The 13,398-nt window shown below is 32.7% G+C and overlaps 1 protein-coding gene across 5 annotated transcripts in view; it reads left to right on the forward strand.

Annotated features, from left to right (window-relative positions):
- LOC145334306 (uncharacterized) overlaps positions 1 to 13,398 on the forward strand; it is a 240,959-nt gene that overhangs the window by 29,139 nt on the left and 198,422 nt on the right. For all 5 annotated transcript variants that reach the window (XR_013884802.1, XM_080179711.1, XM_080179712.1 and 2 more), the window contains exons 22-24: positions 2,303 to 2,395; positions 6,938 to 6,983; positions 12,652 to 12,691. Coding sequence is in view for 4 of the 5 variants with exons in the window: in XM_080179711.1 (XP_080035837.1) it covers positions 2,303 to 2,395; positions 6,938 to 6,983; positions 12,652 to 12,691 (179 nt within the window). In the remaining variant the exon portion in view is untranslated. The remainder of the gene's footprint in view (positions 1 to 2,302; positions 2,396 to 6,937; positions 6,984 to 12,651; positions 12,692 to 13,398) is intronic.

Genomic DNA, 13,398 nt, shown 5'->3' on the forward strand with positions numbered 1-13,398 from the left:
AGTTTTTCCATAACTAAGGCTTTGCGTCTTACTTCTAATGAACCTCGCTGTAAATTAATATCTATTTCACCCAGGGAAGTCATCCGTGTTTTATCATCAGCAAGAAGAGCGAGTTGATTGTTAGGTAAAATAGGTATTTTATGTTTATCAGCATATGATTTACGAATAAATGAGACTGTAGCCCCACTGTCAAGTGTTATATGGAAGGGATTTTCCATATAAAATAATGTGAGAATTTGACTTGGAATAGGTGTAAGATGATTTAAGATGGTTAATTCCTTGTCAGTAGTAGTGGGGTTGTCCAAAGATAGTCATTGGTCAGAATCAAGGTTCTCTGGATTGTCATTTTCATCATCATGTTCAGAGTTATCTGCAAGTACTGAGTTGAGAAGCGCACCCTTCAATCTGCAGCTGGAAGGGAAGTGTGATTCGTACACTGCTGGAGGTCTTCCTGCAACTTTGCATATGCGGCAAAATGTGTTTTTACGCTTGGACTTCCAAGATTTGGTATTAGACACTCTACCTGCAGCAATTGTTGACTCATAAATTGTATCATGGTGAGCAGATGCATTTAGTGCTGAAGTTCTGTTAGCTTCTGCATCATTTAAATCATCAATCATGCTCGGAATCCTTTGAAATATTTGGACTTGTAAATCTTTCAAAGTGGTATTACCTACCATTTGGTGTCCAAATGTTTTGCTTACATGCATTGGAAGTCTAGGGTCTATTTTTTCTAAGCACCAAAGCACGATTGTTTCTTCAAAGGTGGGAGAAATATTTTTATCCTCCTTTAATTCCTTATCATTGAGATACGCAATTTTGTGACCTTTCCGTTTGGTATTATCACAAATGGCGGACCTGAATTCTCTGTAAAAGGTTTGATGGTTAGTACCAGATTTGTAGGAGAGTTCACTGACTTTAAGAAAGTGAGCACCCTTCTTTTCTAAGTTGTAATGTTGAAGAAGGTAGTTCATTATCCACTCTGTGGATGTGCTTTGATGTGTTATGTCATCATGTTCAGAGTAATGACAACAAACAGCGATGAGTTGGATGATTTTAGATAATTGTGAGTTCCTTTTGAGAAGGAGCTCGTCAAGATCTGTTTCAAGTTCATATTGAGTGTAATCATTACCAACTTTACGGGCAAGTTTGAGTTTGTCTGGGTCCCTGGAATGTAGCACTTGGATTCTCTACTATCTTCAGATTCTGCTAGTGCAATCCAAGTTGAATAGATTCCACCCTTCAAATACAGATAATTAACTGTGTCTTGTTCAAGGAAGGAATATAAAGCATTTTTCCAGGCTTTAAAAGCAACAGATGTGACACCATCTGCTTGCAAGACTTCAGGAGCTTTAAGCTTCAATGACATTTTGGTGAGAAGATAATGGTGTGGGAAGAAAGACCGCTGCCACCACGTAACTATACCTGTAGAAACTCAACTGACTCCAGAAGGTGAGGACTGCTAGATAGCCGACTGAGGCGCTGGATAACAGACCAACCAGAAGATGAGGAAGATGGATAGAATGGGAACAGTAATTATAAATATGCAAGAAAACCTGCGGGGAGCAATAGCATAGTAATAGTCTGAAAGTAAGGAGAGATCAATTGCCAACTATTCAGCTCTATATATGATGTGAATGCATACATACATATAATGTAATCACATAGATTAATGATTGATCTTCTCTTCTTTCAGCAGATTAATGACATCAAGGATCAAGCCTACAACATTGATAATGTTAGGTTGATCATTGGGTGGCGATATAAAACCAATCTTTTTAGTCGATAAACCAAATATCAAACATTAACCTAGTATATTCACTAAAACAATACTATGGATCAATGCTGGAAGGTACTTAGAATCACTTGTTCTTGTTCGTGGATAGTCCCCTTTTGATCTTGGCCTTTTTTCATCGGAGTTTTAGAAGATGCTTTCAAGTATCGCTCCAAACCGATTAATATCCGCTGGATTAGAACCGGTTCTAAGCCATACTGAAAAACTATGTTTAGGATTGTATCATATCTAGTTTTCTACGAATATTATAAAACTGTACAATCATTAGATTAATACCCTTTTTTTGGCCCCGAGATGACGATGAATAACTATTCTTGGCCTTCTATGAAGTATCATTTGTCAAAGAAATAGGGTATACGTGTGTCAGTACCTAACACTCTTTTATCCAGAACACATCTTTATTGCATTTAGGTATTACATTGACGTTTATCACATTTCACCATTAAACATAAAAAATTATTCAAGTTGCAATAATTATACCTGTATTGTAAAATACTGAACAACCAGATCATTGTGAAAACTTGGAGATGTCAACGTCCTGTTCTATTCTGCTGAAATCATCCCCTGTCCAGTTCTCTAATAGATTGTTTAAAAGTACAGGTAATTTTAAAAGATTTTTTTTAAATGGATAAAGAATATATGGATATTGTGTTGGTTCTAGCATACCCTAAAAAAATGTTTCTTCTAGCTGGCGAATATGATAATATTAGCCATCCTCTCCCCCATATGACTATACCCATCCCCTCCCCTGACCCTATTGACAAAGAAACATATTGACTAATATCTGAGAACTATATTAGCAACCTAAATTGACGATAATGATTCTACAATATTTAGGTATTATGTATCCATTTGGATATATGTCTCTTCATGGAACTAATGGATAAGACAATAGGTGATAAATAAATGTACTATACCTCTCCCAAATTATTATAAACAAAAGTAAGAAAAAGACAATTCTAACTTCTACAAAGAATGGTAGAACGTGTCTAAAAACTATGGAGACGAGTAGAATGTACAGTCTAATGTCACCTTCCTCCTTGTGTTTTATTTTATTGAACACATTTTATTGATATGACACTTAGAATTGAGTTAAGAACGAAGATGTATGCTACTTATATTTGATTTTAATTGTTATACATTTAGCAAATCCTTGATTGCAAAACGTGCAAAATCTGAGTTATTGTGATCTATGTTGCAACATGTTGCTGGGTTCTATATAACTTATAACTTTCTCTATTATCTAGATGACTTTTTACTATGATAAACCAAAAAGAGAGATAGTTTGTCTTCTTCTACTGTATACCTGATCAATATAATAATCAGTATTATACTAGCAAATTGTTTTCATTTATAGAGTAGATTTGTTTCTTAAAAGGAAGTGTTACATTTCAGACTCAATATAATATTTATAATATAAACTTTTAAGATTAATATTTGATAGAAAACCTATCTAGAAAAGGAAAAGGGACCGATTTATTGAGATTTTAATCCATTCCAAGTTTAGAATATTCGTGCATATTTCCAGTTTTTATCCTTCTTGCTGTTGATATCCAGTGAGGAAGGGCACATTGGGCTGTAAATTACAGTCTCTTTGTTGGCTCAACAACTTTGGGGACTTTTATTTATTTTTTACCTATTGGTTGTTTTTTTTTTAATTTAAGTGTCCTAATGTTTTAAACACTAATTGTAATGTACAGAAGAAGTAATTTTGTATATCATCATTGGGGTTGTATATCACTTTATCCGCCATTGTCTCACTTTAGATCACTGTCTGTTCCTCTGCTTCCTGATCTTAGTGCAAATATAAACTTATTTATATTTTATATAAAATAAATATTAATGCTTTTAACCGTCTGAGTTTATCTAGAACTACTAAGATCTGCAGGAAGGGAAAGGAAATTGGGCTTAAAATAGACTTGTTGTACACAAAGCTCCCGTTAAATTAAAGACTTTGTTCATAAAAAAAAAACTTCATTGCCTTCACTTCTATATTCATAATTTATTCTACAGTAGATTAATTTTGTTTAGCGTGATTGTGGGTATACTACAATTTTTCATTCATTATCTTACTCTTATCCATTAAGATACCTGGGAATATGATTATCAATTAACATTTATACTATTTCTTAGAGTATGAAATTTGGTTTTCGTAATTGAAAAAAAACTTTTATGCAAGCACTTGTAATGGATGTATTATTACTTGGATCTTAGACCAGATTTTCATCAAACTCGCAGCGGCCTAAATAACGATTTCCACCTCACACCCTCCGGCCTCTACCCATCCCCTCCCATCCTAATGGATGAACAAACTGGCCAATAAAGGAGTTCCATGTTAGCAACCTAAGTTGACGAATTTTTCCCCTGTCATAATATCCACGTATATTCTATATATCCATTAGGTACAATAATTCATATGACATGAACACTTTGATGGATGAAAGAAGTTTCTATCCAGATGCTATATCCCTGTCTGTACAAACTTAGCAATACAATTAAACTTTAGAAACAGAGTGGGAAAGATGATGGTTGAACCAGGGACCAGGGAGGGGACAATTGTGGTAAATAAAGCCACATCCCTTTCTTCCCCCATAGATTTAAATGCTACAAAAGGCTGAACTTCAAAATGAAAATTAGGAAGACTTTTTTTTTTATCGTCCTATCCCGAGTTAGATCAATGAATATACCTATTATTACTAGGATAATACATCAGATTTTCGTATTCTCTAATAAAGTGAAACTGCAGCGGGCTAACATAACGATATCCCCCATTCCCTCTCCTCCTACTAAATGAACGAACTGACAAATAAATGGTCTAATGTTAGCAACCTAATTTGTTAACTGATAATTTTCCCCCTGTCATAGTATCCGCGTAATCGTATATTCTATATCCATTATTAGATCAGACACACGGCTAATTTTGTAATAAACTACATTTTTGAAGTCTACTTATATGATCGAGGACAATTATGTCCACAAAAAGCGTAGCAACATCAATATTAGATGAAAAGCTGAAGTACATGAATCAATTTTATACTGCCTTTAATTTTTGCTGTCTATAATACGATGTAATAAATAGCTATTCCAGTATGAATTCGAAACCGATTAATATGTGCTGGATTAGATCCGGTTCTTATTCATTCCGAAAAATCATGTATAGCATCGTGTTAGTGTTACAGACAAATTTCCATGAATATTATAATAAAAAAATAATCGGGTATATTCCCTTTCGTGACAACGCCTCTTAAGGGGCGTTTCGCTGTAGTTTCACAGTAGCTTATGAGAGGTTATTTTAGGTTAGGTGATTGCCTCGCAGGGTTAGGCAATTGGTTCCCCGTGGAGAAAAGCTATTGTGAATTTGTGACACTACGACGAAACGTCCGTTAAGAGACGTTGCCACGAAAGGGACTATACCCAAATAATCTTCTATGATCTACCATTAATTACATAATGATTTTAAAATGACTTTGCATTGTACCTTTAATATTTAAACCTTAACTTATTAATTAAATCCTTGCTAATCATAATTAAGAAGGAAATTAATCCGGATTTAACAAATGACTTAACAAGTTAATGTCAAAAAATATACATTTTTTTATCAAAATCATAACTGCTGTAATTTTTTTCCAGTATGGCTTCGAAACCGATTAATATCCGCTGGATTAGAACCGGTTCTCAGCCATACTGAAAAAGCATGCATAGTATTGTATTACATACAATTTTCCACGAATATCAAAATAAAAACCTTAAAATAATGAAACTTGTTTTAATAGGTATTATAATTTTTATTTTATTATCCGCGTAAAGCTGTCTATAATACGATGCGAAAAATAACTACTTTTTTAAAGCTAGAACTAGCATTTAAATGCTTTCCTTCCCACCTGAACCTTAAGAGTTAAATCAGTGCATTTACTGCTTTAATCACGTTTAGAAAAAGCACTAATTAATATTATTCATCATTTAATCTTTGGAATAAATTTTGTATTTTGTTTTTGCATAAGTCATATACACCACGTATACAAGGGAAATGGTTCTTAAGATAATTGAAATGTAATTTAAAACATTTATATTTTTTGGGAGGGGGGGTTGATGGTGCCCTCCCCCAACTTTTTTTTAAATTGATATTAAAGTGCAATATTCAACAATTTCACTTCTACTCAAAGTAGATCACAAATTTTTCTGAATCAAGCTGAATTATAAATGTTAGGTTAGGTTTAGTAAGGGCTAGGAGAGAGCCAGGCAGGGCAAAACGTCCAACCAGGGATATTTTAGCATAACATTTAATTAAATGGGGGGGGGGGGGGAGTGGAAAACTTGCAGATTTTACTAAAATGGATAATTTTTTTCCTATCTCCTTTACCCAATCCCCTCCCCTCCTACTAAATAAACTAACTGACCAATAAACGAGTTCCATGTTACCAACTGACTTTTTTTCTTGTCAGTATATTCACGTATTCTATTCCCATTAATATATCCCTGATATCCCTGCGTAGAAACCTTAAATAAAATTGTATATTGTTAGAAGCCATACAAGTTGATAAGTACAGAAAAGAGCAATAAAAACTTAATTTAATTCTGCACTGGTTAGGCTGATACAAAAAATTTAATTTGAATAAATTGCAGCTATTCTATACAAAGCGTATTTCCTTACTTTTGCATTACTTAAGCATAATAAATGGTCTACAAAATTTGTAACTTGTCTTTTGTCTGATTGAATTTATGTAATATGATTTTTATCGCTTCATTGACATTGCCTGTTAAAGATTTACTTTTACTTTCCCTGTTAAAAATTGCTATTGCTTATGCTAACACTATTCATAATAACTTTTTGTTATCTTATTATTTATAGAAGATGCATTTCATGTCTGTCTTTGGCGAAGGATCTCGCTAACCGTGGAACCGATATGGTTCTCATTTACAGTGAAGCTTCTTATAGATCGATTCCTGAGATGGATTTGGCTATTTTATTTTTTTGTAAATAAGTATGGGTATGTTTAAAGGCTACTTTTCTGCCCTTCCATATCCCTTCGGAAATAGATCCCCTAGATGCTAAGGGCCCAGTTGTTAGTATCTTAAAATAGGATTTATTCGTTTACTTAAAGGGCCAGTAAGCTTTTTAACTTATATTTTAAATTATTATAGGAGCAGAGGAATTGAAGACGACAGAAATTTCAGAAATCCTTCCAAGGTAAAGTTATTTTGGTATAGGAGCTTTAATTTGAATTTTGTAGATAGTCTTTCAATGGATAATGATATATTAAGTGGGAAAATTGGTCGTCAATATAGCTTGCTTATATGGACCACGTTTATTGGTCTATACTTTTATCCAGTAGGAGGGGATTAAGTAAATTGGGTGAATGGAGGGTATAATTTTTTTAGCCAGCTGACAATATTACTTTATTCTGAACATTCACATAGGTCCCAGGATGTTTTAGTCTATTTTACCATTTAATTATATTTTACCTACCAACAAAATGAAATGAATGAGGGTACTTTTAAAACACAATTTCTACTTTATAGAAACAATTTGTGGTTAAAGAAAATCTTTTGGAAGATGTTTCTGAAATGAAGTTATAAAAATAAATTGTCCAAAAATAACTGAAATTGAAACTTTTATAAAAAATGGATATAAGATATACTAGGATATATTGACAGGGGAAAGTTTGTCTTCAATTTAGATTGCTAATATGGACCTATTTTATTGGTCAGTTCGTTTATCCAATAAGGGGGGAGGGGATGAGGTAAAAAGGGTGGATTGGATAGGGTGTATTGATATCTTAGCATCACTTTATCAGAGTCCATAAAAATTTGATGCAACATCCAAGTGATAATAAATCGATTAAATAAGGAAAGTTTGTCTATAAGTCTTATCAGGCAAAGGAACTTGTATAAAAAAGTCACATAAATTATTTATTTAAAACAATTACAGCATTAAAATGTAAGCAATAATCAGGGATCTAAAGGGATAAGACAATGGTCGATAAATTGATGTACATCCCCAATGATGAAACATTAAAATTTTCCCTTATGTAGGTTAAAATTAGTGTTTGAAACGTTTGAACAATCAACTTAATGCCCCGACCAATCAAAATTTACTTAAGTCCCCAAAGTAGTTAAGCCAACCAATAATAAACCGCTATTATAAAACTTTGGGGACTATTTTATATTTAACAGCCCTTTTTCCCCTCTTTCTATGACAATAATTCTAAAATACATTGTATGTTATTTTCAAAATTGCTAAAAAAGATTAAGATTTTTTTTGCAATATTGAAAGTCAGCCATCCTTGCAAAAAAAGGTCAAATCCTTGTAATTTCGCCAATGCTATATGTGCTAATTTTAATTAGTTTCAAACAAGGATGTAAATATGCTTTGCAACATTTGCTTTGCATAATGAAGATTTATATCTATAGTTAAATAACCATCTTAAAAGTTTGGTATGTGGGCAATTCATGTATAAGTATAGATGTATAATCCAGACAACTAACTGCCCCCAAGTAAAGCGTCTATTATCTAATTTCTTTGTGTTCTTTATATTTCTATTATTATTTCTATTCTTATTTCTATTAGCTAATTTCAAAAAACCATTACGGTTTATACTATTTTATGTCAGAGGACATTAGGGTGTTTATTACACTAGTCCCCAAAGTTTTATAATACATTTCTTATTAGTTGGCTCAACAATTGTGGGTACTTTTATTGAATTTTGATTGGTTGTTTCAACCACTAATTGCAAATTACAGAAGGGGTATTTTTGTGTTTAATCATTGGAGACGTACATCAAATTATCGGTCATTGTCTTATCCCTTTAGATGGACTTAGATAATAGAGCCGATTAATTGTTTTCCATAACAACTTGCCTTACCTTTCAGAACAAAAATCTTATTTTCAATAAAATTCTTTTTTGATTTGGTTTTATGTTTGGAACTCTTTTTCCAAATAAATTATTAATTTTATGTATTTGCGAATGAAAAGTATGTCATGTATGTTAAAAGTGCAGCTACTTTATAACTAGAGTTTTAATGCATGTAGCTAATTTTTATTATTTGAAATGATTGATCCGTTTATTGCAGTACTTCTATGGACAAAATCGACCTTGTTTTGATTTTAGTCCCCATGCATTTAACTTTTAGTAAGGTCTTCTTCCGCCAAAATAATAATAAGTTCATCTTGATTTGAAGATAGGACAAAGGACGATAAATTAATGGTTCCTCTAAAATGTCATAGACAGACATATTATTAAATAATACAGATACCTTATTAAAAAAGGCTTCTAAACTACAACTACAACATTACATTTTTAGCGATTGTGGCCATATTTTCGGCCGGCAATCCATAATGAACATACGTGAAAGTCCAAATAAATATTGCGGTTTCAGACTTTTAAGTCGTGGCAAAATTCACACAAAATGTATTTGTGTAGTCTTTCAGGAACTAAAGGGATAAGACAATGGCCAATAAATTGATTTACATCACCATTGATGATATACAAATTTACCCATGCTTTAGATTAAAAATAATGGTTGAAACGTTTGAACGCTCAACCTAATGAATCAACCAATCATAATTCACTAAAGTCCCCAAAGTTGTTAGGCAAACGAAGAAGAAAACGTTATCATAAAACTTTAGGGACTATAGAGTAATAAACAGCCAATTTTCGGCCTCCCTCTCTTAGTTTTCCAGCTCTAGGTAATGAAGGATAAAATTGAGAGGGGGCATTGTATGTAAATTTACACTATCCCTAAGTTTTAATAACACTTTCTATCATTCGTTGGAACTTTTATTTAATTTATAAATTAGTTGGTACAAGCTAACAATGTCCCAAATTTTCTTGTGTTTGTTCATTACTTTACTATAGGATAGGCTAGGGTAGGTTAAATTAAGTACAGGATAGCACAGGGTTAGGTCACTCCAGGGATTTGGGCTCGTCGCAGGGATAAATTGTAGGGGGAAAAAATAACACCTTCCTCAAATTAATTTTTATTTATTTAATAAATAAGTGTTGGGGAGGGCTCTGTGTTAGCTAGGAAATTTAGAGGAAGTTATCCAAATTATAAAGAAGCTTCGCTTCTCAGTATTCATGCAAAGTATAATTCATGAATTGATTTAATGACTACTTAAATCTTAATAGAACCATAATCAAATATAAAGTCACTAATGCGTATCATTTATGTCCAGTAGTTCAAGGGTTTGTGGTTTAAAGGTGAAAAAATATTATGTAGGATAAGTCAATTGCATATACAATTATATAAAGTAGTAAGTTTTTTTTGTCTGGATCGAAGGATCTCACTAATTACTGAACCGATACGATTCTCCTTCACATTGTAGCTTATCATAGGTCGGGATAAAGTTTATAGCTATTGTAGAGAGGGTACCACCACCCTCCCAAAATAATTCACCCCTAGCAAAACTTCGCCATCCCAAAACAATGGTATTGTGAAATCAACCCACCTAAGGTGCCGCTAGTCCCATTATAGTAGAAAGATGTTTTTTGTTTGTGCTTTTAGATTTTTAAACTACTGTACTGATTGAGTTTTCCACTTTAATGAATATACACATAGGTCCAGAGATGGTTTTATGCTATTTTATGTTAAGATTTGAGATCTGGATGGTTCCATCTTTTTTCCCTTTTGAAACATTTTTTTTCCTTTTGATTTTATCAACTTATGATTGGCATTAATTTTATTTTTAAACTTTGATGTATATTATCTTCAGTAAAAACCTACTAAGTCACCTTAACCCCTTTTCCTACAGTAGGTCATTTAGCATGGGTTTGGGATAGGTCAATCGTTGATAAATTAATCCTCACCACAGCAGCCTTCCCTTCCTTTCATCATCCCTCAAAAATATCTGGAAGAAGATTATTTTTTCTTCAACAACTATCCATCCTATTTTATAAAGTTTTTTTCTGAAGATTAAGATTTCAACAACCACTAAACAGATTGAGTTCCCCTTTATAATCTTAATATAGGTCTTGGAATGGTATACAATTTCTTATTTCTAGACTTAAGTCTTTGGATGGTTTAATGCTATTTTTTATCTTCAAATACAGAGACCTAGATACTAAAGGCACAGCCACTAATATTACATAAGTTAAAAGGAGTGCAGCTTCTCAAATTTTTTGTTAGTAATAGTAAAGTAACGAAACTAGTATGTTAGTACTTGTGTCTGTTTGTCAGTATCACTGTTCTCTATTCGGTTCTCTCTCATACTTCTTCCACCCCCTCTCTTTCTCTCTCTCTCTCTCTCTCTCTCTCTCTCTCTCTCTCTCTCTCTCTCTCTCTTTCTCTCTCTCTCTCTCTTTCTCTCTCTCTCTCTCTCTCTCTCTCTCTCTCTCTCTCTCTCTCTCTCTCTCTCTCTCTCTCTCTCCTCTCTCTCTCTCTCTCTTACTCTATATTGTCTCTTTCGTTCTTCATTGATGTCCTAATGTTTTACTTACCATTTTTAAAAATTTCGCTAATATTTGTCATGCTCGTCCTTTTTTATAATGAAAGGTCGGTAGGCAATCAAAACAATATCTTTTATGTCTTTTTAAGCGCAGGACTTACCAACGGATCAAAAAACCTAAGTGTAGATTATTTCCGCTACTAAGAATAAATGTTTATTTTCAAAATCATAACCAAATCGCCACTTCCTTTCAAGAGGGGAAGGTGTAACCCTATACTTATCAAATAGTTGATTCAGAGTATTATAAAGTAAGAAACAGAGAGGGATGGGACATTGGGCTCTTTATTTATTGCACTAGTCCCCAAAGTTTTTAAATAATTCTCACTCGTTGGCCTAACAACTTTGGGGAATTGCATTGAATTTTGTAAAGTTTGTTCATTTAGTTGCGTGTCCAGTCCAACGTTTCAACCACTAAATGTAATTTACAAAAGGGGTAATATTGTGGACATCATTGGATAGGTATATTAATTTATTGGCCATTATCTTATCCCTTCAGATCACTGAGTAAGAAACCATATTTCGGTAGCTAATATCATTAAATCTTTTAAGATTCTTAAGTATTCATTTCATTAAAATAAATATAAATGTATGTTTGACATTTTACATTAACACATTAATGAAAGTTTTTCGAATAGCTTTCGAAACGGTTCCTAATTGGTAGTATGATTTAATTTAATTGCAGAAAAGCCTCGCACTTTAACGTCTTAATAACATTTAGCTGAAAATGTTTATATTAGCTTTAATCTATGTGATAAAATGACAATTTATAAAATTAAAAGTTGTGTGTTATCATGCGATTTTCAGAGATTTTTCATGATTCACAATCGAAGATTTTTTGGAGCTACAAAAATACAAAATTTCTTTTAACAAAATATTTTTTTTTATCAATTCAGTTATCTATTGCATACAATTTCTGAGATACTTTAAGGTTATTAAAACACCCTTAAAGCTTATTATAGTATATACTTTTAGTGTGGTTTTAATATATTAGGGATCTAAAGGGATAAGACAATCGTCGATAAATGGCTGTACATCCCAAATGCTAATACACAAAATTAACCTTTCTGTAGGTTACAATTAGTGGTTGATACGTTTTAGATACTAAACTCATTAAAACAAAAAATCTAAATTTAATATCAGTCCCCAAATTTGTTAAGCCAACGAATAAGAAAATGCTTTTTAATTCTTTAGCAGATATTGTAATAAACAGCCTAATGGCCCCTTCCCTCCTGGTTTTACAGACAGTTATCCACGGATACTTTAATAAAAAAATTCTAAGCTTAAAATCTATTTTGTTAGTCTCGCTGCTAAAATCAAACAGATTATTTAGTTTTTAGGATTTGCATTTTTTTTCATTACATTTTTTAGTAGATTTTGTGTGACCACTAATAACTCTTTTCCTTTTTTTCAGTTGTTCAGTCAGTAGTGGACATTCATACAGTGAACAACAGGTGATTACATACACGGTGATAGGGATACCACAATGGCCGATAGATTGATGTGTACATTGTACATCTCCAAAGATGGTACACAAAATTTCCCCTTCTGTAGATTTCAATTAGTGATTGAGACATTTGGACACTGAACTTAATGAACCAACCAATTATAATTTAATAAAGTTCTTACTGTTTTCAAGCTAACAAATAAGACAGCGTTATTATAAAACTTTGGGGACTAGTGCGATAAAAAGTCCCCATCCCCCCCCTCCCCTCCCTGAATGATTATAAACGTGGATTCAGGGATAGGACAATAAAAAATAAATTGATCTTACTCCCGATTTGTTAAAGTTTTGCGATAGATGTGGGTTATTTTTGGATTGGAGTGTAGATTACTTTTTTCTGCCATTGACCTTTCTCTCTGAATGAAAAGCAGGGACAGGGCTAAGGAGTTTTAAAAATACTTTAAAGAAAAAAGGCACTAAATAGTGATAATTCTATTGCAAATGTAATTGTATTAAGTAAAGAATGATAACTTATCTTTTTATACAATAATAATAAAACCGAATCATATGAAAGTGCGACTTAGAATATATTTTTTTCGAGAACCGTTTTAAAAACAATTACAGCCACGAATACGCCAAAAATGATGGTGGTGGTGCCCTCCCACAATGTAGTTATTAACCTCCCCAGGACCTATGAGAAGATACACTATAAAAGAG

Source organism: Acartia tonsa, chromosome 12 (assembly GCF_053477335.1).
Source record: "Acartia tonsa isolate MP-2025a chromosome 12, ASM5347733v1, whole genome shotgun sequence".
NCBI lineage: Eukaryota > Metazoa > Arthropoda > Copepoda > Calanoida > Acartiidae > Acartia > Acartia tonsa.